Source organism: Salvelinus namaycush, chromosome 33, assembly GCF_016432855.1.
Source record: "Salvelinus namaycush isolate Seneca chromosome 33, SaNama_1.0, whole genome shotgun sequence".
NCBI lineage: Eukaryota > Metazoa > Chordata > Actinopteri > Salmoniformes > Salmonidae > Salvelinus > Salvelinus namaycush.
In genome coordinates this window covers 1,786,296-1,812,406 of record NC_052339.1, presented here as the reverse complement: position 1 = coordinate 1,812,406, position 26,111 = coordinate 1,786,296, and the positions used below count along the sequence as shown (strand labels likewise).

Genomic DNA, 26,111 nt, shown 5'->3' with positions numbered 1-26,111 from the left:
GGGAGGAATTGACAGGGTAGGAACCAAAGTGTTGGTCAGTGTTTTCAGGAGAATGTAAGAGATGTTGCATTACATGTTTTCTTACCTCATGTAGCTAACGTAAACTCACGTAAACTCGTACATCGCCTTGGTCCGTACAATTGCCCTTATTTTAGCGCCCCCAAAACGTAATACTTCCAGATCAACTGTAATGTCAATACCATTGTAAAGCACAATTTCTCCCCTTTCCAACATGATCAATTACATGACCTAAACGCTGCCCGTTTCTGCATAATTCAAGCAGGCAATGAGCCCCGTCGGGTCTTTTTTTTTAAAATGGCGGGTGGGGAAGCGAAACTAATGTGTGATAGTGAGAAGGAGAGATGTTGTGTGGGGAAATTGCTTTTTTTCACTCGATCTGTCCAACTTATCACCTTATCGCCTCTAAAATGTAAATAAAACACTATAAAGAGTTTATAATGTGTCATTACATACCTATTTGAAGGTTTGTGTCAAATTTGAATCGGGTTTTTAGGGCGGCGCTAAAGTGATCTTAGAAGTAAACAGTGGCTTTGAGAATGATGATCGCATGCAATGATGATGCAAAAAATTACTAGGTATCCCCCCCTTACCCTCGTCACTGTCCATTTCTTGTTTTTAAAAGATAAGTGCTACACCTGGTGGAGAGAGATTGTAAGACAGAAATAGTTGCTTTATGCGTGCTGTACGTTACGACATGACACGTCACGATGTAACGGAGGGTCCGTTTTTTTCAACTTTTCTCCAATACTATAGAGCCATTACCATGTCGATCAATGCTTGAATAGAAACCTAGTTCACACCCCCGATTTTGAAATCACCACAGTCGCTACAGTCCCAATAGTTTTCTTTGTAGCCTCGTTTGAATGTCGCGGTTGCGCACATTTGTACGGAATGGGGTGAGTTTACGTTAGCTAACTAACATATTAATGCTTCGTCTATTCTTATCCGATTTAGAAGATACTGTTGCACAAACAACATGCTTATCTAGGCCTACACCAGCACTGGTAACATGCAAAATATTTTTTAGAACTAACCCAAGATACACCACAGCCTGTTGTTTCCAATGGGAGCAAATTAATCATAGTGGGTAGAACAAGCAAGGAGGTGGGCAGAGCCAAGCACGAGCTATCAAGATCCTATTGGCACGTTCTAGCATGTATTTTCATATTTCTGTGTGCAATAATTCAATTCGTCCTTGCACTCATTGTAAATAATGCAATTTTTAAAAAACTTTGGCAAAGTCTGCTAAACAAGTCCACTCTGTTTGTAACAAATGATCGTTTTGGGAACAGTACTGTTTTGAGATCAAATGTTTAATTGAGAAAATTTGCAGAATGTCGGCCAAAATCCAAATCTTCTCCCACTGCCGGCAACTGGGCTTCCTCTCATCTCCAGCCAGATGCTTCAGATGTATACATCCTGTGAAACATCTAGCTTATTGTTCTATCTGTGACCAGGCTGTATTAGCTAGCTACATTTGCTCTGACTCTTAGTACATTTAGCAAGCTAGCTAGTCAGCTAACTAGCGATTAGCATTAGTGGCTAACAGAACTTGCTAAAGACAAACTAGCAGACAGTAGTTTTCACCCAGTAAGATACACAAACGAATAATGTATTTATAGGACGCTTATAGAAAGCAGCATCATTGTCACAAACATCTTTCTGCGTCTATCTGACCATGCAGACTGCAGAGTGAATGGCAAGAAAGTGCCTGTGACTCCATGGTCGAGCAGCTGCTCTCCTTGATTGACGGGGCAGGCTTGGCGTGGGACGCGGCATGCAGCAAGAGGAGAGGGAGAAAGACGGCTCAAGTAGCAAACAGAGTAAACTATAAAAACTGACATTAAACTCGCTGGAGTTACGTATCACATTTAACAACCCAAACATTGAAATACCGTAATAGAAGGTAAAGTAAAAACCTGAACTGGCCCGAGCATCAATACCGGTGTATATAGTCAAATACGGTATACCGCCCAGCCCTACGTCTGTATTTGAAATGTGCAGTAACTAATACCGTGTCTCCTGTCATCTCTAGCGTCCTGGAATGCCATCTGGAGCTAGGATGCCCCACCAGGGTGCCCCCATGGGCCCCCCCGGCCCCCCGTACAGTGGGAGCCCTACGGTGCGGCCCGGCCTGCCCACCCCGGTCATGGAGCCCAGCCGCAAGAGACCTGCCCCCTCCCAGCAGAACCAGCAGCAGCAGAACGTACAGAACCGGGCCAGAAAGTGAGTCACACGACCAGGATTCATCCAAGATCCAACCCCCGTCCCCTCTCACCTCTGCAACCTAGCCCTCTCTACTCCATGCCTGCCTCTGGTCATGTTTCTGTGTGTAATATCTGCAATTCACCATCTGCATCTATCAGACCGAGTGTTTCTCACTCCTGCATTGTGCTGTGAGTGCTCTCTCTCTTTCTGTGCTCCCCCTACTGCTTGCTTTAGTATTGCAACCTATCCACTACTCTGACACTGTTCACCCCCCTTATCTACATCTGGCGATTAGGTTTAGCCACATTATGACCTCTGTTTTGTGGTCTGTTAGCTATCATGGTCAGCATATTGTGGACACCATCTACACTCCTCAGAATAAGAGCTAACCTGGGTTATGAGATATAACGTCTCTGCCAAAACCAATCCGTCTATCCCAGGAACTGGCTTTGAAAAATAATTGACAGTCACAAAAACAGTTCCTCAAAACCATAGCCACATTGTGTTGTGCTTCACATGTACACCACCGGCCCTGAGTAATTCCTCAGGGAGGTGATTGAGCCAAGTGTAGTTATTAGAGAGTAGATCAATATGCTCCCTCTCTCCCTCTCTGTATCCGCAGTGCAATTGATCCACTCACAATTAAGCAGCCTTGTCAAACAAGGGCCAGAAATTGTTGTCCTATGTCGGCCCTCCACCCCTGCCTCCACGGCTCGCTCCCTGTTGAGGGCCTGCCTGATCGATGTCCCAGGGTGACCCAGTAGGTGACACTTTCTCTGGCAAAGCCAATGCTTGTCCTCTGGCAGCTGACAACCCCCTCCCCAGCCAACAGCCCAGCACAGGCACAGCCACCTGTGTTTGCAGTGTCATTGAAACCGTATGGCTATTGGCTAGATGCACCTGAGCTCGTCCTGTCGAGCCAGCACTTTTCTACCCATACAAATCTGCCATGCTTCTAAAAATAGGGCATATTCAAATTTCAATTTACAAGGATGCTAGAAATAGTTTTATGTAATTACAGTCGAGTCAAAGATCAGTTTTAATTTGGTACTTTTTGCATTGTAGACAATAGGAAGGATGTTTTGGGCTGAGAATTATAGGACAGCCCTATAATTTGTGAAAAAGCTTCAGGTGCAGCTATACTTTGCACATAGAAAACCCACAAAGACTATAGGCCTACATAGAAGCGTTCAGAGATGCCCAGTTTTCCCACGCACTACATTTATCAATACTACCTGGATCCTAGTAGGACTAGAGGGGGTGTTTTTGCTTCTGTCACTCCCTTTTTCACAGTGTGCTAGTCTGTGCCTTAGTCCCAGTGTGTTCATTACCAATGTGTCTGCTTGTTGTTAGTGTGCCATCGAAACACTGAAGTGAGTGAAGCATGATTCCCCACTGTACAATGAGAACCTTTCCCTGCTAGACAAGCGTCAAATGAGACCCCCAGATCCACTGATCACCAGGATCCACTATGTCCTCCTCTCTCACTTTGTGTGTGCATGCACACAGATGCACCCCACACTGATGCCTGTGCATCCTCCACACGTGCACCTCCACACGTGCACCGATATTAACGCACCCTCACCTACACAGACATACACACAACCACGAGTTTGTCCTTCAGTACAGACATCCTGCTTGCTGCCACTAGTGTGTTGTCACACCAACCAACCTCTTTAATCGGACAACCTTCAAATCACATCAACCCTTAGGAAGCCAGTGGGATTCCCTGGAGCCAATGAGATGCCAGCGAGGCAGATGGACATGAGAGATGCCCAATCAGATCCAACGCTCGGATCAAAGTAGGAGTTTATTCTGCTGCATGTCCGTTTTTTCACACGTTTTTACTCGCCGCCCTGCCCTCTCCCCTGACCCCCGACCCCAGCACTTCCGAGTGTAGGCTCGGTCAACCCACCCCCAAATGTTACCCCAAACAAACCCCTATGTTTGTCTCCCCATGAGGAAAGCTTTACCAGGTGTTCATTAGGGTACCTCCGAATGTGAAGATGCATGCTGTAGACTGAAGCATGGCATGATGGGAACAAATGATGCTGTAAGTGTCTCTTTTAGGAATGTCAGCTATACCAAAGGATGCCCTAACACCTCTTTAATCAACTATGTTTTTTTAATGTTTTGGCAAGATGCGATGTTTTCATCATCTCTAGAGGGTTGTGATTCCCAGTTTATGACCCTCAGATCCCTTTGAATTGTAACCAAGCCAACTCCCGATGCTGCTCTGTGTTTCAGCATTTGGCCTGTTAACTTACCCTAATTATTTTGCCCTGCCCTGTTAAAAGATTTCTGAGTGAGACTGAGGTCCCAGCTGGTGTGCCAATGTCTAATACAGTTTAACATTACTCACATATCCTCACACTATACAGTTGAAGTCGGAAGTTTACATACACTTAGGTTGGAGTCATGAAAACTAGTTTTTCAACCACTCCACAAATTTCTTGTTAACAAACTATAGTTTTGGCAAGTCGGTTAGGACATCTACTTTGTGCATGACACAAGTCATTTTTCCAACAATTGTTTACAGACAGATTATTTCACTTATAATTCACTGTATCACAATTCCAGTGGGTCAGACGTTTACATACACTAAGTTGACTGTGCCTTTAAACAGCTTGGAAAATTCCCAAAAATGATGTCATGGCTTTAGAAGCTTCTGATAGGCTAATTGACATCATTTGAGTCAATTGGAGGAGTACCTGTGGATGTATTTCAAGGCCTACCTCCAAACGCAGTGCCTCTTTGCTTGACATCATGGGAAAAATCTAAAGAAATCAGCCAAGACCTCCAGAAAAAGAATTGTAGACCTCCACAAGTCTGGTTCATCCTTGGGAGCAATTTCCAAATGCCTGAAGGTACCACGTTCATCTGTACAAACAATAGTACGCAAGAATAAACACCATGGGACCACGCAGCCGTCATACCGCTCAGGAAGGAGACGCGTTCTGTCTATATAGAGATGAATGTACTTTGGTGCGATAAGTGCAAATCAATCCCAGAACAACAGCAAAAGACCTTGTGAAGATGGAGGAAACAGGTACAAAAGTATCTATATCCACAGTAAAAGGAGTCCTATATCGACATAACCTGAAAGGCCGCTCAGCAAGGAAGAAGCCACTGCTCCAAAACCACCATAAAAAAGCCAGATTACGGTTTGCAACTGCACATGGTGACCAAGACAGTACTTTTTGGAGAAATGTCCTATGGTCTGATGAAACAAAAATAGAACTGTTTGGCCATAATGACCATCGTTATGTTTGTAGGAAAAAGGGGGATGCTTGCAAGCCGAAGAACACCATCCCAACCGTGAAGCACAGGGGTGGCAGCATCATGTTGTGGGGGTGCTTTGCTGCAGGAGGTGCTGGTGCACTTCACAAAACAGATGGAATCATGAGAAGCAAAATTATGTGGATATATTGAAGCAACATCTCAAGACATCAGTCAGGAAGTTAAAGCTTGGTCGCAAATGGGTCTTCCAAATGGACAATGACCCCAAGCATACTTCCAAAGTTGTGGCAAAATGGCTTAAGGACAACAAAGTCAAGGTATTGGAGTGGCCATCACAAAGCCCTGACCTCAATCCCATAGACAATGTGTGGGCAGAACTGAAAAAGCGTGTGCGAGCAAGGAGGCCTACAATCCTGACTCAGTTACACCAGCTCTGTCAGGAAGAATGGGCCAAAATTCACCCAACTTATTGTGGGAAGCTTGTGGAAGGCTACCCAAAACGTTTGACCCAAGTTAAACAATTTAAAGGCAATGCTACCAAATACTAATTGAGTGTGTGAACTTCTGACCCACTGGGAATGTGATGAAATAAATAAAAGCTGAAATAAATCACTCTCTATTATTATTCTGATATTTCACATTCTTAAAATAAAGTGGTGATCCTCACTGACCCAAGACGGGGGATTTTTACTAGGATTAAATGTCAGGAAATGTGAAAAACTGAGTTTAAATGTATTTGGCTAAGGTGTATATATAAACTTCCGACTTCAACTGTATCTGTCCCAAGCATTAGATTATATGTCTGTCTCCATCCAGGGTAGCCTAGTGGTTCGAGCGTTCGGCATCTTAACCATAACAGCACACCTCATTTGCATTAGGTGGGACCCATGGTAAGTAATCTATCAGGTGTGGTAACACAAATGATGTACCAGGCAAAAAATTACAATATTTATCATTATATTTTCAAAAATGTTTCATACCCAAAGAATTTGACAAGTAGGCTACTGACGGGTTCCCTTACAGCACATATGTCAGAGTCAAGGCCCGCGGGCCACATCCGGCCCGCGAGAAGGTTTTTTACGGCCCCTGGGATGATCTTGATTTATTATTAGAACCGGCCCGCAGACCGCAGCAAGCCGGCAGCCCGCAGATCTTTTACACGCACCAATACTACATTTCCCACAATGCAACGGTGACGCACCGAGCAGTAGGCTGCTTCATTTCAATATTTATTGGCACAGCAGTCGTCAGCATCACAGTAAAATTAACTTTCAGATACCCATCAAAAATGGCAAAACGGAAGGTGGACACTGAGAACCGGGGGTTTCAAACAAGGTGGGAGTCGGAGTATATGTTCACGGAGGTAGCTGGAAAACCTGTGTGTCTTCTGTGTGGAGAAAGTGTGGCGGTACTGAAAGAGTATAATCTGAGACGACATTATGAAACGAAACACGCGGACAAAAACAAGAATATGGACATGGAACAAAGGCTACAAAAGGCAGAGGAATTAAAACGAGGCCTCAAATCTCGACAGGCTCTGTTCAAAAAAGCCAAATCACAAGGCCAGGCTGCTGTCAAGGCCAGTTTTATTTTGGCAGAAGAGATCGCTAAATCAGCCCGGCCATTTACGGAGGGGGATTTCATCAAAAACTGCATGATTAAAGTTTGTGACGAAGTTTGCCCAGAAAAAAGGCAACTCTTTTTAAATGTGAGTCTGAGCAGAAACACCATTGCCGAGAGAGTAGACCAGTTGTCCATCAATCTAAAAGAGCAGCTTGTGAAAAAGGGAAAAGATTTCATTGCATATTCCTTGGCTGTGGATGAGAGCACCGACATTTCTGACATTGGCCCACTTTTGCTAAAATAGAAAATATAGGCTACTGATGGTGCCTTGAATACCGGTTTCTTTCATTTAATGTTCATGTTATGGGGATTTTTATATAAAGGAAATTTGTCTTTTGTGTCTGTTGAAAATTAAAGATTACTGACAGAGCCATAAGAAAATATTGCTTTATTTATCTGATCATATTGGAATATATTTGTTAGGTTTTCAGTAGGTTCAATTAGGTTCACTAGACTATATGCGTCATTTAAAATTTTTTCAATGAACATTCGAACAGTCCGGCCCTCGGCTTGTAGCTAAATTTTTTATTTGGCCCTCCGTCCATTTGACTTTGACACCCCTGCCTTACAGGAAAAACCACATGATTTTCACATGAGATTTCACAGGTAATGCCTTGAAAACAAAACTGAGTCGTTATGGTACACATACAGTGCATTTAACATAGTGTTTTCAACTTACACAATTTCAAAGTGTGTCAAATATGTATGTTTATTTATACAGTAATTATAATTCAACATGTCCTCACCTAATGCTAAATTGTAATTATTTCGCCTCTATGGCCTATTTATTGCCTTACCCTCCCTACTCTTCTACATTTGCACACACTGTACATATATTTTTCTATTGTGTTATTGACTGTACGTTTGTTTATGTGTAACTCTGTGTTGTTGTTTCTGTCGCACTGCTTTGCTTTATCTTGGCCAGGTCGCAGTTGTAAATGAGAACTTGTTCTCAACTGGCCTACCTGGTTAAATAAAGGTGAAATAAATAAAAATAACAAAAACAAACCTGGGATTTGAACTCAGCATTTCAATCTTTCTGCTACTCCACCATGTCCGTGTCAACAACTGTACAAAAAAACCTCAATGCTGAAATAAAGTAAATGAAATCAATGATAACAGACTAGTCAGATTAACTGATGACTAAAATAGCAGTGCAGTTTGACAGTACTCCCATATCCCCAGACTATAACTGTCCCAACCGTTGGATTATGTCACCAGATCACCAGATTTCACAAGCAAAACATGTGGAAATGTGAAATCGTGTGATTGTCCACATGTGCAATCATGTGATTGTCCACATCCTGTGGTTTTCCCGAAAGGGCAATGACATTCTTGGGATGGTGTCATGGTCCCCTGGAGATTGTCTAGTTCAAATGTTGTCACGTGTAGTTTTATGGTATCACATGTTGAAATTTTGCATCCTCATGTTGTCATTTTTCCCCCCCCACACGAGGTAATGTTTTCACATGTTTAGTTTCATGTTATCACATGTTGTTTTAACATGTTGTCACGTTAACTTCACATAAGATCACAAGGGTTATAGGCGACTGTACTTTTCTCCTCATCGGAAAGAAGAAAGTTGGATTCAGAAGCATTGTTATTGGTGGTCATGTAACAAATTTGCCTCTGGAGATGGCCACAGTTGGCGACAGAGCCAACACTCACTAACATACAAACAATATACAGCATTAATATAGAGAAGGCTATACGGTACATTGGATGGTACAGCTTGAGTCATGAGGTGTGTGTGTGTGTGTGCATGAGGTATTACATGTGTCACTAGTCCCTGCTCTCCAGGTGGTATACCATAGTCCTGCCTCTGCTGGATCCCCCAAAACACACACATCCGCATTGCGTACACACACACATACACACGCAACACACACACCACTCACTCCACACACACACAGCTGGGACACTGGGGTGCTGGATGTGGCCCAGCATTTTAGCAGATGGCCTGGGTGCTACGCTATCAGTCACCATAGTAACATGCTCTCTTTTTCCATTTTCTCTCTGTCTTTCTCTCCCTCTCTGTAGCGCCAAGAGAAGGAAAATGGCAGACAAGATTCTTCCACAGAGGGTGAGATTGCGTATATTTTGTATTTTTCTCCCATTACTCGAGTGTTTGCGTGTTATTATCCATTCTCTGTTGAATAGAACATGTGTGCGTTTTTGATCTCGGGGCTTGGAGGGGCAGATGATTATGTGTTATTACAAATGGAGCGTAAAAGAGATGCTTGGGTGATCAGAGGCTTGGCGCAGGCTTGGCACCGTTGTTTAATGATTCCTCTTATTTTCAAATGGAATAACCAATAGACTGGTAGGAAACAGAGCCGGTATAAAACAACCCTACGGTTTAGAGGAGGCACATCTTCTCCACAGGTGAGGGTGGGTCTAGTGTGTGGTCCGCGTCAGGGCTAAACAAACCCACGTCTAGCCACTCTCCTCTGCCTGCCTGCGCCACAACCTCCGCTCCCCCCTTCATGCCCCCCTGCCCCGTCTCAACCCTGCCCAGCCTGGGCATTGATTTTGTAAAGGCTGCTGCTGGTGGCACTGGACTGGAGCCCCATGCTGCTCCCAGTCTCTCCTATGAGTGTCTCCGTAGTCTGTGGGTCTTATCGTAACACAAGCCAGACAGGGGATGGGGATAGCTGCATGTCTCAGGGACAGGGAATGTCCCACACTGCATTCTGTCTGCACTACACCTCAACTTGGTGACAGACAGACGCAGGTAGAGAAGGAATGAGATGATCGAGGGAACAATGAAGGGAGAGACAGATAGATTAGAAAGATGGAGAGAGGGAGAGGGGTAACGCAGTGGGAGAATCTGGGAGTCTGTGCCCAGTTTGGTAAGTAGCCTTGGCAGAGTGCGGACTCCCTCCATCTGGGGATGAGTATGGTAATGTGTCAAGGAGAGTAGGGGCAGGTTGGGTAGGGGTGGGGTTCGCGCTGATGTGCCCGCTGCATTTCAAATGCAGACTTAGCACCACTAAAGGCTGGACTGGTGCACCAATTTAGTGAGTGGTGTTGAGCAGTCACAGCTCCTGTGGGCACTACTGCCCGCTCTGTCACCTTCATTAGGTGTGTCACCCCTGTAACAGAAGGACGGAAAGACTTTTGGGGGAAATGGTGGCTTGAGAGAATACAGTCACCGTTGCAGTGCAGACACCAGACATGCTCTGATCGCAGAATGCCTTACCTTAATGAAACTTAAGCTTAAACACAAACCTCAGTCAATCCCACAACTTATTGTCACAATCTTTTTTTTCAGTTCAATTTTACTGGATAATAGGATTGTTGTTCTTCTAAAGCTATACACGAGCATTGGGTTAAATATGATAGAGTATATTGTGTCAGAGACACTAAGAGTTGGTTGTTTGATTTCTCCTCTGATCAGATCCGTGAACTGGTCCCTGAGTCACAGGCTTACATGGACCTGCTGGCCTTCGAACGTAAACTGGACCAGACCATCATGCGTAAACGGGTGGACATCCAGGAAGCCCTGAAGAGACCCATGAAGGTAACACATATCATAGGCCTGAAGGATCTCACTACGATAATATACTTTACTGTACGAGCAGCAGCAGGTAGCCTAGCGGTTAAGTGTGCTGGGCCAGTAACCGAAAGGTTTGAATCCCCAAGCTGACAAGGTGGAAGAATCTGTCGTTCTGCCCTTGAGCAAGGCAGTTAACCCCCGACAACAACTGCTCACTGGACGTGGATGTCTATTAAGGCAGTCTCCTGCACCTCTCTGGTTCAGAGGGGTTGGGTTAAATGCAGAAGACACATTTCGGTTGAAATCACTCAGTTGTGCAACTGACTATGTAGGTATTCCCTTTCCCTATACGAAAATACTATGCCCTTTGAACAATGGAACATGAAACATCTCTGTATTTTTCTTTGGTACCAAAGTGCCCAAGACTGATGTGTACAGAAATGCCCACTGGTTCCAACAGTGTCTTTGTGTTTGTGTCGACAGCAAAAGCGTAAACTGAGGCTGTACATCTCCAACACCTTCAACCCTGCCAAGCCCGACGCTGACGACTCGGATGGCAGTATTGCATCATGGGAGCTGCGGGTTGAGGGGAAGCTGCTGGATGATGTGAGTATTCTACTTCCTGTAGAACGATGGAATATCACTGGATCAATTCATCGTGATTGGTTTGTTTGATTTTGTTTAGAAAAGTTTTAAAAAAATTCCCTCTGTGAAGTCTCTTCTATGTATGATAGCGATTATGAACGGTTTCTTTTGAACTGTATCCCTACCACTGAGTCAGATTTCTCCTCTGTACATATTTTCTGTCAGGTTGACGTTTATTGTGATGAGTCTTGTCATGGAGGCAGAAGTGAGTGATTTTGTAAAAATTCATGGTCTTAATTTAAGGTTAGGGTTAGGCATTAGGGTTAGCAGTGTGGTTAGGGTTAAGTTTAACACCAGATTTTATCACTTTGTGGCTTTGCCAGCTAGTGACCACTCTGGAGAACTGCCTCTAGAACAAGATTCATGCCAAAAAAACGCTAACCAGCTATTTTATGGGGGACTGTATTTTAAATGTGGCAGCATGGTGGGTTAAATTTTTACTTTTCACCGTGGTGAAATGCATTCAAAAAAAATCTGTGGCCATGTCTCAATCATTCAACCAAGTATGAATATTGCTAGCTCTTTGATCCAGGAGCTGCTTTGTGGAGTGTTTGCCCCACACTCATGTATGGCAGTCTTGTATAGTTCTAACACATCTCCACAATTCCAGAATCGGCAACAAGATTTGTTTTGTTAGGCCTTCTGAGGAATGATAAATGTTTCGCTAAATGTTTGCACAGATTATTTCTGCAACATGACCATAGATTTCTTTTGCAGAGTAAGATCGACTTCAAATGGCTCAACTCTAATTCTCTCATCAGCTTTTGAGTCAAGGCTGTCATTTCACAGTGGTTTGGACTATTTGAGGTTTTCTGAGCCCACAAATATTTTCGGGCCACTTTTAAGGAAGTGGACCCTGAGAATATCCTGTATTCACATTGATTGTGGTCCCTTCTACGTCTTTGGTCAACCCCTTGCCCCTAGGGCCTAGGGTAAATTGAATGATATCACTGCTTTGTTGTCCTAGAAATGTTGCTATAGTCAATGACAACAGTATATCAAGTTATCTAAGGCAGGTGTTCAACAGTAGTGCATAGGGGTTTCGTTGAAATCACTCCCAGAGACCGATGTTCAGTAACCAGGAAACAAACAAGGGCCTAGCACCAAAGGCCAGCGGATGGCGCTATTGAGTCGTTTCATCTTACCGTCCAAAGGGAATGTATGCAGCCGGCTATACACTCGTATCCCCCGTGGACCGGTTTGTACATAAAACATTCTATATTCAGGCGACAAAGGAATCCATTTCTTTCTTAACTCGATTTAATGTCGAGAAGATGGAAAAAATTGGGAAAATATGCATACTTTCTAGCATGAAACACCACGCTAGAGTGGCTAATGCTACTTCCGTGTGTGTGTGTGTGTGTGTGTGAGTGAGTTTGTCCCGTGTTACACTCTTCAAATGTTCATATCAGCCCAAATGTTCCGTCCACGTTAAACTAACCAACCACCTCTCTTTATTCCATAGCCTGGGAAGCTGAAGAGGAAATTCTCCTCTTTCTTCAAGAGCCTGGTGATTGAGCTGGACAAAGACCTATACGGTCCTGACAACCACCTTGTAGAGGTGAGTTCATGTTCCCTGATGACCGCTGACCGTATACCTGCACCCTCTGTCCTCTCTGTCTCACTCTCGTCTCCTCTACCCTGTCTGTGTTCCGCCCATAGAAATAGAATGAGAATGGAATATCTTTTTTGGAATGTCAGTTGAGGACGCTTTGTGCTTTACTGCTTTGGGGACCCTCAAAATGGCCCCCAGTCGACTCATAGTGGCGTAATTAATCTGAATGAGGACATCCGTTCTATTCATTCTAATTCTATGGTCTTCAGCCTCATCCAGATCTATTCAGCAGGTTTTGGGCAAACAAGGGGTTAACTATAGTGTTTAACCACTAAAGACTCTTGGCATCGTATCTTTAGTTACAATGCAGCTCACAATGTACACCCCTGTAGAAGATTAGGCCATAGGCTAGTTATGATTCTGAGAAAATAAATACACTACCCACACACTTGTTGAATCAACATTATTTCAATGTAATTTGTCAACGTATTGTGATGTGGAATCAACGTGGAAAATACATTAGATTTGAAAAAAAGTCATCAACCAGTGCTGTTTTCGTCTCATTTCAACCTGCCTTGTAAACATTGAAATTAGGGTAAACTTCAACTTAAATACATTGACTTAACCTGACTTACAGGTTGTTACATCAATCTAATTTCAATATAATCATTAGAACTATGTATATGTTGAAATTGCATAGAAAATTCCATATATGGTTGAATTTCAACCAAACTTTCAACCACACATGGTTGAAATTATGTTGAATTTTATATTTGATTCGACAGATTTTATTTGACCTTGTTTCAATGTTGATAGTAAAATGTTGTTTGAATCAACGTCATCGTTTCAACGTCATGCCATCAACCTAAATAAAGGGGTATATTGAAATAAAATGTGAAGCCACAGTCCAAGTTAAACAGTGACACCTACTGGTAAATGAGGGGTAATGCACTTCAGTGATAACAAGTTTACCATCCAAATGCCTACCTCTATGTTCCATGCTTAGATTTGGAAACAAGCTGTGTACGTTTCAGCTGAACACATTTAGACATTGCTCAGCATCCATACTCATTTGTGTAGACTACCTAAATAACGTTGAATAGTTGAAAGTAACTCCTAACTTTTCTTACCCAGGCTGTATGTGAATGTCAATTCGGAGTGATGTTGGATTTATGAAGTTAACATTGACAGCTGATTTGCCCAACAAAGGACACCATGTTGGTACTATTTCTGAGTATTTAAACCTTTTCTTTCATCTGAATTTGTCGTTTTAGGGGATTTTAACTTAGATTGGCTTACCCCGGCCTCAGACCATTTTAAGAATATTTTTCTTGACTTTAACCTGACTCAACCGATTGCAAAACCCACACGGATTAATACAAAATCCAGCAAACTTATCACTGATTGACCTAATTGTAACAAATAATCCCCACAAGTATTTGTCGAGTGGCGTCTTTGCTAATGATCTCAGTGATCGCTCTCCTGCCATTGTATTAGAGATACCAAAAGGATTAACACTGATCCTCGTATAATTATGAAGAGACATTTTTCCTCCACAAGCTTTTCTTCATGATGTGTATTACCCTGACCTCTCCTATCTCAGCTGCATACCTGACCCTGAATTAGCTCTAGAATTGTTCTCATCTCTTTTTCTCTCTCTGGCAGACAAAACATGCTCTCCCTTTAAACACCTTAGTGTAAAAAAAAAAATTGAACAAATCCTTGGTTCTCTATAGAACTTTCAGATCTAGTTATAATTTTAAAAAAAACAGGCCTGGGCAAAGGTTTGAAAAACTGACTGTAGCTGTTTGGAAGCTTTTCAGGCAATTGAGAAATTGATAAACTTCCACATTCCAGAAAGCTAAATCAAGCTACTTTCTAAGTTCTATCTCAGATTCTGCTGGTGATCCGTCTAAATTTTGGAAAACAGTTCATGCACTGAAGCGTAGAAATTCCTCTTCTTCTATGCCTTAGCAAGTTGTCACTCTGGTATCATTATTGAGAAAAATGAGAAGTAATAATTTTAAATCAGCATTTTATCTCAGCAGGCTTTTTAGGTGAAAAAAATGTTGATTTAATTGACCTTAGTTGACTGCCTGCCCCTCTCCAGCCTCTAATTGGCTTGATGGAAGTTCCGTCAACTTCTAGTGAATCTTTGTTTCAACTTTCTTCAAGTGCAGTCTCAAAAACCATCAAGCGCTAAGATGAAACTGGCTCTCATGAGGATCGCCATAGGAACGGAAGACCCAGAGTTACTTCCGCTGAAGAGGATAAGTTCATTAGAGTTACCAGCCTCTGAAATTGCAGCCCAAATAAATGCTTCAGAGTCCAAGTAACAGACACATCTCAACATCAACTGTTCAAAGGAGACTGCGTGAATCAGGCCTTCATGGTCGAATTGTTGGAAAGAAACCACAATTAAAGGACATCAATAAAAAGAAGAGACTTACTTGAGCCAAGAAACACAAGCAATGGACATTAGACCGGTGGAAATCTGTCCATTGGTCTGATGAGTCCAAATTCCAACCGGTGTCTTTGTGAGACGCAGAGTAGGTGAACAGATAAACTCCATGTGTGGTTCCCACAGTGAAGCATGGAGGAGGTGTGATGGTGTGGGGGTGCTTTGCTGGTGACACTGTCTGATTTTATTTAGAATTCAAGGCACACTTAACCAGCATGGCTACCACAGCATTCTTCAGCGATACGCCATCCCATCTGGTTTGCGCTTTGTGGGACTATCATTTGTTTTTTAACAAGACAATGACCCAACACACCTCCAGGCTGTGTAAGGGCTATTTGACCAAGGAGATTGATGGAGTTCTGCATCAGATGACCTGCCCTCCACAATCCCCCGACCTCGACCCAATTGAGATGGTTTGGGATGAGTTGGACCGCAGATTGAAGGAAAAGCAGCCCACAAGTGCTCAGCATATGTGGGAACTCCTTCAAGACTGTTGAAAAAGCATTCTAGGTGAAGCTGATTGAGAGAATGCCAAGAGAGTGCAAAGCTGTCATCAAGGCAAAGGGTGGCTACTTTGAAGAATCTCAAATATATTTTGATTTGTTTAACCCTTTTTTGGTTCCTACATGATTCTATATGTGTTATTTCATAGTGTTGATGTCTTCACTATTATTCTACAATGTAGAAAATAGTAAAAAATAAAGAAAAACCCTTGAATGAGTAGGTGTGTCCAAACTTGACTGTGTGTGTGTATACAGTTGAAGTCGGAAGTTTACATACACTTAGGTTGGAGTCATTAAATCTAATTTTTCAACCACTCCACAAATTTCTTGTTAACAAACTATAGTTTTGGCAAGTCGGGTAGGACATCTACTTTGTGCATGACACAAGTCATTTTTCCAACAATTGTTTACAGACAGATTATTTCACTTATAATTCACTGTATCACAATTCCAGTGGGTCAGACGTTTACATACACTAAGTTGACTGTGCCTTTAAACAGCTTGGAAAATTCCCAAATTATGTCATGGCTTTAGAAGCTTCTGATAGGCTAATTGAAATAATTTGAGTCAATTGGAGGTGTACCTGTGGATGTATTTCAAGGTCTACCTTCAAACTCAGTGCCTCTTTGCTTGACATCATGGGAAAATCAAAAGAAATCAGCCAAGACCTTAGAATTTCTTTTTTGTAGTTTCACAAGTCTGGTTCATCCTTGGGAGCAATTTCCAAACGCCTGAAGGTACAACGTTCATATGTACAAACAATAGTACGCAAGAATAAACACCATGGGACCACGCAGCCGTCATACCGCTCAGGAAGGAGACGCGTTCTGTCTATATAGAGATGAATGTACTTTGGTGCGAAAAGTGCAAATCAATCCCAGAACAACAGCAAAGGACCTTGTGAAGATGATGGAGGAAACAGGTACAAAAGTATCTATATCCACAGTAAAAGGAGTCCTATATCGACATAACCTGAAAGGCCGCTCAGCAAGGATGAAGCCACTGCTCCAAAACCGCCATAAAAAAGCCAGACTACGGTTTGGGGACAAAGATCGTACTTTTTGGAGAAATGTCCTCTGGTCTGATGAAACAAAATTAAAACTGTTTAGCCATAATGACCATCGTTATGTTTTGGAGGAAAAAGGGGGATGCTTGCAAGCCGAAGAACTCCATCTCAACCGTGAAGCACGGGGGTGGCAGCATCATGTTGTGGTGGTGCTTTGCCGCATGAGGGACTGGTGCACTCCACAAAATAGATGGCATCATAAGAAAATAAAATTATGGGGATATATTGAAGCAACATCTCAACACATCAGTCAGGAAGTTAAAGCTTGGTCGCAAATGGGTCTTCCAAATGGACAATGACCCCAAGCATACTTCCAAAGTTGTGGCAAAATGGCTTAAGGACAACAAAGTCAAGGTATTGGAGTGGCCATCACAAAGCCCTGACCTCAATCCTATAGAACATTTGTGTGTAGAACTGAAAAAGCGTGTGCGAGCAAGGAGGCCTAGAAACCTGACTCAGTTACACCAGCTCTGTCAGGAGGAAGGGGCCAAAATTTACCCAACTTATTGTGGGAAGCTTGTGGAAGGCTGCCCGAAACGTTTGACCCAAGTTAAACAATTTAAAGGCATTGCTACCAAATACTAATTGAGTGTGTGAACTTCTGACCCACTGGGAATGTGATGAAAGAACTGAAATAAATCATTCTCTCTACTATTATTCTGACATTTCACATTCTTAAAGTAAAGTGGTGATCCTAAGACAAGGAATTTTTACTAGGATTAAATGTCAGAAATTGTGAAACTGAGAAACAGTACTGGTTGATTACTTTTTTCGAATCCAATGTATTTTCAACAATACGTTAATGAATAACGTGGAAATGTTGATTCAACCAGTGTGTGCCCAGTGGGTATTCTCATCTACTGTATTTAGCCTATTTTGGTATTGTTGGCTACTAGATCTGACATCACTCTTATTGACTTAGCTGGCGGATGTTATCATCTGAGAACAGATATTTTACTGAAAAGGCAGTAAAACACAGTCAGTCCAAAACAGCTCATTACGGATTTTAGTATTCAATGGGGTTTTAGATCTTGAGGAATCCACTATACCGGAGAATTAAGATTTTACCAGAGAATGGTGTCTGAGGTTCCAACCTTTGAATTGTAAAAACATGTTTTTGACACTGTAAGCACATTCGCACACACAGCCACAAGGTGTTCTAACTTGACAAAATGCTTCCTTGAGTGTTTTGAGGTTAGAGTACTTCTCAAGGTTACCCACCTTATAATATTTTTAGCAAGGATAGATGGCATAGATAACGCTTTGCTTGGAATGAATCTGTCCATCAAATGGAATGTACCACAACACAGCAATGAAAACATATATTTTTGTAAACCCTACATTGAGTTAGTGGTAAAGCAGTAGAAAAGCATTCCATCAGTTCCCTCCCAGTGTTGCATGCTAAGTGGCTACAATTCACTGAAACGCAGGGAACTTTAAGTGTTTTTCTTTTCAGCTGCTGACCAGTAAAGCGAAGGTAAGATGCAGACTCAAATAACATTTCCACATAGATAAAATACCAGGGAGGGTTTGATATCTGGATATCAGAGGAGAAAATTGATACTGTAATGCCAAATAGAGTTTTTATTTGGGTAGGGTACAGTCTCAACTTGATAAGCCATGCTCTTGTTAGGTTATAAAATACTTCTGATATCGTGATTCTCAATCTGATTTATTTTATTGTTTTGAATGCCAACATATGCGTTAGCGCCTCTGGAAAAACAAATGATCAACCCTTTGCTGTCTTGATAGTTCACTCAGTTCCTTACCACACCATGCATGATCTATTCTTTTACAGCGATTCAGCCTTCCAAAAGACAACATACTCAAAGGGTCGAGAGCAAGGCTGCTCGTTGAAAGTGTACACATTTGGTTTTGTATTCTTTTATCGTCTTTGTGTGCACGTTTGTATGTACATATTCTGGAATTCCGTGGCCGGTGCCTGTAGGTAGTGTTCAAGGTGGGGTTTCTGTCTCTGTGTTTCCTGCTAGTGGCACCGCACTCCCACCACCCAGGAGACGGACGGCTTCCAGGTGAAGCGGCCAGGGGACGTGAGCGTGCGCTGCACACTGCTGCTAATGCTGGACTACCAGGTGAGGGCGCCATAGACAAGAATTGTACTTTTGAATTCCGTAAAGTCCGTGTGGAAGAGGTGAAAAAGTTATTGTTGTCTATCAACAATGACAAGCCACCAGGGTCTGACAATCTAGATGGAAAATTACTGAGGATAATAGCAGACGACATTGCCACTCCTATTGGCCACATCTTCAATTTAAGCCTACTAGAGAACGTGTGCACTCAGACCTGGAAGGAAGCAAGTCATTCTGCTACCCAAGAATAGTAAAGCCCCCTTTACTGGTTCAAATAGCCAACCAATCATCCTGTTACCAACCCTTAGTAAACTTCTGGAAAAATGTGTTTGACCAGATACAATGCTATTTTACAGTAAACAAATTGACAACAGAATTTCAGCATACTTATAGGGAAGGACACTCAACAATTACAGCACTTACACAAATGATTGATGATTGGCTGAGAGAAATTGATGATGTAATGATTGTGGGGGCTGTCTTGTTAGACTTCTGTGCAGCTTTTGACATTATTGATCATAGTATACTGCTGGAATAACATATGTGTTATGGCTTTACACCCCCTGCTATAATGCGGATAAAGAGTTACTTGTCTTACAGAACACAGAGGATGTTCTTTTAATGGAAGCCTATCAAATATAATCCAGTTAGAATCAGGAATTCCCCAGTGTAGCTGTTATGGCCCCTTGCTTTTTTCAATTTTGACTAACGACATGCCACTGACTGAGTAAAGCCAGAGTGTCTATATATGCGGATGACTCAACGCTATACACGTCAGCTACTACAGCGACTGAAATGACTGCAACACTTAACAAAGAGCTGCAGTTAGTTTCAGAGTGGGTGGCAAGGAATAAGTTAGACCTCGATATTTCTAAAACTAAAAGCATTGTATTTGGAACAAAACACACACTAAACCCTAAACCTCAACTAAATCTTGTAATAAATAATGTGGATATTGAGCAAGTTGAGATGACAAAACTGCTTGGAGTAACACTAGATTGTAAACTGTCATGGTCAAAACATATTGATGCAGTAGTAGCTAAGATGGGGAGAAGTCTGTCTATAAAAAAGTGATGCTCTGCCTTCTTAACAAGGCAGGTCCTACAGGCCCTAGTTTTGTCGCACCTGGACTACTGTTCAGTCGTGTGGTCAGGTGCCACATAAAAGGACTTAAGAAAATTGCAATTGGCTCAGAACAGGGCAGCACGGCTGGCCCTTGGATGTACACAGAGAGCTAATATTAATAATATGCATGTCAATCTCTCCTGGCTGAAAGTGGAGGAGAGATCGACTTCATCACTACTTTTATTTATTGACATGCTGAATGCACCGAGCTGTCTGTCTAAACTACTGGCACACAGCTCGGACACCCATGCATACCCCACAAAACATGCCACAAGAGGTCTCTTCACAGTCCCCAAGTCCAGAACAGACTATGGGAGGCACACAGTACTACATAGAGCCATGACTACATGGAACTCTATTCCACATCAAGTAACTGACTCAAGCAGTAAAATTAGATTAAAAAAAACAGGTAAAAAAATCACCTTATGGAACAGCGGGACTGTGAAGCAACACACACACAGGCGCATACACACACACAGATACACACACACACACACATACGATAACATACGCACTATACATACACATGGATTTAGTAATGTAGATATGTGGTAGTGGTGGAGTAGGGGCCTGAGGGCACACAGTGTGTGAAATGTATTGTAATGTTTTAAAATTGTATAAACTGCCTTAATTTTGCTGGACCCCAGGAAGAGTAGCTGCTGCTTTGGCAGTCCTTTTAATTTTCAGTAGTGCACGAGGCTAAAATCTATTTAGAGGTCTTACAAAACTCTAACAAAAGTGTCCCCAAAGCAGCTGTCATCTGGCAGTTGTAACAGTTCCTGAGGTCAGTCGGCTAGTACTGACTGTGACCTCTCCGCAGCCCCCCCAGTTTAAACTTGACCCTCGCCTGGCCCGGCTGCTGGGTATCCACACCCAGACCCGCTCCTGTATCATCCAGGCCCTGTGGCAGTATGTCAAGACCAACAAGCTGCAGGACTCCCATGACAAGGAGTACATCAACTGTGACAAGTACTTTCAGCAGGTAGACTACACCCTTCTAGTTCTTCTCTGGTACTGTATTACCTGTTGTCATAGTACCTTCAGTAGGGAGAGTATGCCTTTTGTTATTGTCTGCGTCCTGAATTGCACCCTATTCCCTATATAATTCATTAATTTCGACAAGAACCCTAAGGCCCTAGACAAAAGTAGTGCACTATTAATGGAATATGGTGCCATTTGGGAGACACATTTGCCCTTCCCTGCTGATAGGTCTCTATTCTGCAATGTTATTGTCTTCCTCTCAGATCTTTGACTGCCCGAGGCTCAAGTTCTCGGAGATCCCCCAGCGTCTCACCAACCTCCTCCTGCCCCCTGACCCCATCGTCATCAACCACGTCATCAGGTGAGTAGCTCACACTTACTGTAACACCTACCTGGCAACTTCCTGGTTTAAATTGAAGGGTGAATGCCTGGTCATAAAAGGCATTTTTTAATGTTATATAAAATATAAAAACCTAGCAGATGAATACATTTGAAAAGCTATAAGATAACAATGTGGGCACAGCGCTTCACAGTTAATACTGTCCCAAAGGGTAGATAATCCAATTAAAGTGTAAAGGCTGGGAGGCAAGAATCCTGGTAAGATACAGACAGACCACCAGCATTCTTGCCTTCCAGGCTTTTCATTTTTATTACATTTGAAATGCTGCCAACAACCTCAGTCTCACCATCCTTCCCCGCCTCTCCATGCAGTGTGGACCCTAACGACCAGAAGAAGACGGCATGCTATGACATTGACGTGGAGGTGGAGGACCCCCTGAAGAGCCAGATGAGCAGCTTCCTGCTCTCCACCGCCAACCAGCAGGAGATCGCCTCATTGGACAACAAGGTGGGACAACCACACAGGAAGGATAGCCAATCACAATTACCCAAGATGACCTTAAAGGTAGATTTACATTGCGGAGATGTGTGACGACTAATTACCGTCAGTTATATGTGAATTAGAGTTCAGAGCTGTCTGACCGTGTCGGATAGATTTCTATATGATTCTCCCGGAGAATCCTGTCGCCCGAAGTGCAATCACCAGGGTTGGGATCAATTCCATTTCAATTCTGGAAGTACACTGACATGCTCTGCAATTCCATTTCAATTCTGGAAGTACACTGAAATGCTTTTCAAATGGGGAAAATTTGGAATTGAAATTGAAACACTTTTGCGCGCGCCGTGGATAAACAATCGCACTGGTATAAATTGCATGTCGGCCGTGTGGAGAAAATCTCTGTGTTGTCAGAGCTGTTCCCGCATCTCCACAATGTAAATCTACCTTTACATAGGTGTTGTGGCTTCATGTTCCTGTGGGAAAAGCCTTGTTCTTTACACCGTCACCCCCGTTTCTTACACAACTATTTGAATGCAAATTCTGAAGAAACGCAGTGGCTCAAATAAATTGGTGTATTGAAATTGGAAAGTTATTTTCATATGCTTAGATCTGTGTAAGCTGTCCTCTAACATCAGTGATCATTATGAACCCTGTAGATCCATGAGACCATTGAGTCCATCAACCAGTTGAAGATCCAGAGGGACTTTATGCTCAGCTTCTCCAGGGATCCTAAGGGCTACATCCAGGACTGGCTCAAGTCCCAAAGCAGAGACCTGAAGGTGAGGGACACGCACACACACACGCACGCACACACACACACACACACACACCTACCTGACCAACAGTGCTCTCTGATTGGCTGCAGCTGATGACAGACGTGGTGGGGAACCCAGAGGAGGAGAGGAGGGCGGCGTTTTACCACGAGCCCTGGTCCCAGGAGGCCGTCAGTCGCTACTTCTACTGCAAGGTGAGGAGAAATGCCAAACGCTGCACATTAAAACCTTTTAATAACTCGCACAAGAGCATCCAAGTAGAAACACAAACTAGGAATTGTGATCAGATAAGTCATATTTTGCTTTGAAGCTGTACCTGCTCTGTTTTACCAGTCTTACCAATACCTATCACATTCACAAGCAATCAAATGTTTGATTTACCACTTTTTACAAATTGATTGATTGATACTGTGTATCCACTTAGGTATATTCAGGTATATTCAGGTTGTCTTTGTGTGTGTGATGCTGATGCCACTTCCCTCTCACAGATCCAGCAGAGGAGACAGGAGCTGGAGCAGGCCTTGGCCGTGAGGAACACCTAAACGCCGTCTCGGACGTCACGCTGCACTCTTCATCTGACCCCAGACCTGTGTTTGTTATTTTTTTTTGCTTTCTTCACATTCACAGTACTGTGACCCGTGGCCTCTGACCCATCCCCAATCGCATGTATCTAAAAAAAAAAAAGAAAACTTGGAACAATCTGTTCATCTCTGATGGACATGACCGGACATCTCTCTCCACACTCCTGGAATCCCAGGCCCACAGTTGGTTACTTTTTAATGTCACCCACTAGCATGTCACAGTCTTTCCATAGAGACTACAAGTCATTGTACCAGCTGCCTGCAGAATGATCACTGTGTCTTGGATTCATCTCAACCAGATGGACTGAATCCAGCAGTACTGTACATAATAGAAAGGTCATAATGGTCCACTGCATCTCATTCGTGAGTCCAAAGTGGTTGTTTGTAACCTATTGTTTCAAGTGTCTTGACTCACACACAGTTTGGATTGTGCCCATTTTGTTTTTAGTGTATCATTAGCTGTATGGTTCGTGTGAGCCGTATGCTCAAGAGTGTGTGTGTTTTGATGTGTGGAACCAAATGAACACCAGCGGAATGAAGATTACAGTATGAAGTAATGGGTCGTGGGACTGGGCGAATTTCTCTTCTGAAGCCCAAACGTTGAGGTCTGTCATTTTAAAACATGAATTTGTTCAAGGTAGGCAGCTTTCGTGAATTAGATTTTCCCTCATTATAAACTAATCTAAAATGCAATCTAAGATTAGTTTAATTTCTTTCAACTTTCTTCTGTAATTTACTTAAACAATGTAACAGTATAAGTAGATCTCTGTGTAAGTGAATATGTATTTCAGCAGATTGTTAAAAGGGACAATGACAATTAACACCAATGTCTGCTGGCTGTAGAAAGGATAGATGGTGACATGATGAGTAAGCACAAGGTGAAGTACTGTAGCAACACTTGGCAGTCAGTACACCCTGTAATGCTTTTACAGACTAACTCTCTGTTACAAAGCACCCAGACAGACTTGCCGCAGCGAATTGCCATGCATATGGATTAGCTTTCGTGGTTTGTGCTGCTTCATTGTCCTGTCATAATAACTCTACAAAAGTCATGTCTGGGAACAGTATTAGCTACAGATCTCTCCCAATACTCAAGCCAGTGTTTTTTTAAATATTAACGATAGACACATTTTGGAATATGATGTAACCAACACCATTTCCTATGTTGAACAATCATGGGGCGGGCAGTGAAGCTGCAGCCACATCTGTACATTACCTGCTATGAAAAATGTTGGCCGGTAACTAATTCTATTATTTGAAATGAATGACGAAATGGGTCTTTGTTCATTGTATTTTTAGTTAACATCCATTGTGAACTTCCTGTCCCAAATGGATCTGTCTGACAGTATTTTGTCCTTGAACATTTTGACGGAGTCACCAAAGGTCTCGATAAAAGAGTATTATACTAGTTAAAATAGACAATGAACAATGGTTACTGTGATTTTGTCTCAGCTCGATAAAGCTATGTTACCAGTTAAAACTGAAGGGTGAATATGAAGACATTTTTAAGGGATATGTGAATGTAAATATCATTTTTTCCCCCTTAAGGGCAACTGTACAGCCTATGACTGTCTGTTTGTCTGTTTCGTTTAGGGAACGGCGGGACATATGGGGTGGGAAGGATTGGGTTTCATAGGTTTAAAGCTGTAGGACAGGGACGCTAGTGTCCCTCTATGTACACTTGGGGGAGGGGGGGGGGTATTTTAGGTCCTTGTTGAGTTTTAATGGGGCAGAACCATAGAATTGAATGCTGGGATTGATGATGCCTCCATCTCGCCACATACAAGGCTTGCTCATCTCTAACTACCACAGCAACTCAGTTCTGTGCCCTTCTAGTTTTGTGTGTCATGGGAGAAGCCTTCTCAGTTTCTGATTTGAAATCGACACTGCTGTCTTCTGTAACGTTCAAACTTGTGTCCTTGTTACATTTGTTTTGTGTCAAGATGCTCTTCAACATGGCTGAGTTCCTATACTCAGCATAAACAGAGGTTGCGTTTCATAAAGACCTATGCATGCTGCATGGACAGGTTTTATACATTTCAAACAGGACATGTAAATACCCTCACAAATGCATGGAAGCGGATTTGAAGAGCACTGGATTTGACACAATCTTTTGTGAAGGGGCCTTTTTCGAACATTTGCTAAAAACCTGTATGCTACCCAGCCAGCATAGATGTTATCTGCATATGAGAGTTTTTGTCACTACAGGTTCCATGTATGTCAACTTCACCAATCAAGGGAGCATACTAGTTGTTGTATTCAATTGTGTCAATCGATACTTGTTTGACCCAGATGTTCTTGTATGTTTGGCAGTCATGGAGCATCTTTGACTGTTGGGCACCCCTTGCTGGGCATTCTAGAAACTTCAACTCACTGACACCCTCTGTCTGACAATGGAAACCTGTCATTTGACTAATATAAAAGACTGTACTTAAACTGTGTGCTCCTCTCTCTGACAAACAGCATTCATATTGGTCTACCTAAATGGATAGATGGTAACCGCAGTCTCTGTGCATGACTTTGTGGAGAGTCCATGTTCCTCACAGCTCTCTTTACACCATTTGTCTGCCACTTTATTAGGTACACCACCCCATTCACGTAAATAGATCGCTCTTACAGACAGTGAGTCTCGTGGCCATGGTTTGCTATATAAAGCAGGCAGACAGGCATCGAGCCATTCAGTTACTGTTTGTTTGAACGTTAGAATTCGCAAAACAAGCGTCTGAGCGTTGTATGATCTTCGGAGCCAGGCGTGCCGGATCCAGTATCTCAAACGACCAACCCCCTGGGCTTTTCATGCACGACAGTGTCTAAAGTTTACAGAGAATGGTGCGACAAAAATATCTAGTTGGCGGCAGTCCTGTGGGCGAAAACAGCTCGTTGATGAGAGAGGTTAAAGGAG

General features: G+C 42.8%; 1 protein-coding gene across 4 annotated transcripts in view; it reads left to right on the top strand.

Annotated features, from left to right (window-relative positions):
- Window positions 1–25,645, top strand: part of LOC120028024 (SWI/SNF-related matrix-associated actin-dependent regulator of chromatin subfamily D member 3-like) — a 62,801-nt gene extending 37,156 nt beyond the window's left edge. For 3 of the 4 annotated variants that reach the window (XM_038973146.1, XM_038973144.1, XM_038973147.1), the window contains exons 2-13: window positions 2,057–2,247; window positions 9,133–9,175; window positions 10,493–10,615; window positions 11,075–11,197; window positions 12,702–12,797; window positions 18,813–18,914; window positions 20,857–21,018; window positions 21,281–21,378; window positions 21,729–21,921; window positions 22,512–22,634; window positions 22,721–22,822; window positions 23,117–25,645. In XM_038973146.1, the coding sequence (XP_038829074.1) occupies window positions 2,057–2,247; window positions 9,133–9,175; window positions 10,493–10,615; window positions 11,075–11,197; window positions 12,702–12,797; window positions 18,813–18,914; window positions 20,857–21,018; window positions 21,281–21,378; window positions 21,729–21,921; window positions 22,512–22,634; window positions 22,721–22,822; window positions 23,117–23,170 (1,410 nt within the window). In that variant the 3' untranslated portion in view covers window positions 23,171–25,645. The remainder of the gene's footprint in view (window positions 1–2,056; window positions 2,248–9,132; window positions 9,176–10,492; window positions 10,616–11,074; window positions 11,198–12,701; window positions 12,798–18,812; window positions 18,915–20,856; window positions 21,019–21,280; window positions 21,379–21,728; window positions 21,922–22,511; window positions 22,635–22,720; window positions 22,823–23,116) is intronic. The other variant, XM_038973145.1, reaches the window with a different exon arrangement.
- The last annotated feature ends 466 nt before the right edge of the window (window positions 25,646–26,111 follow it).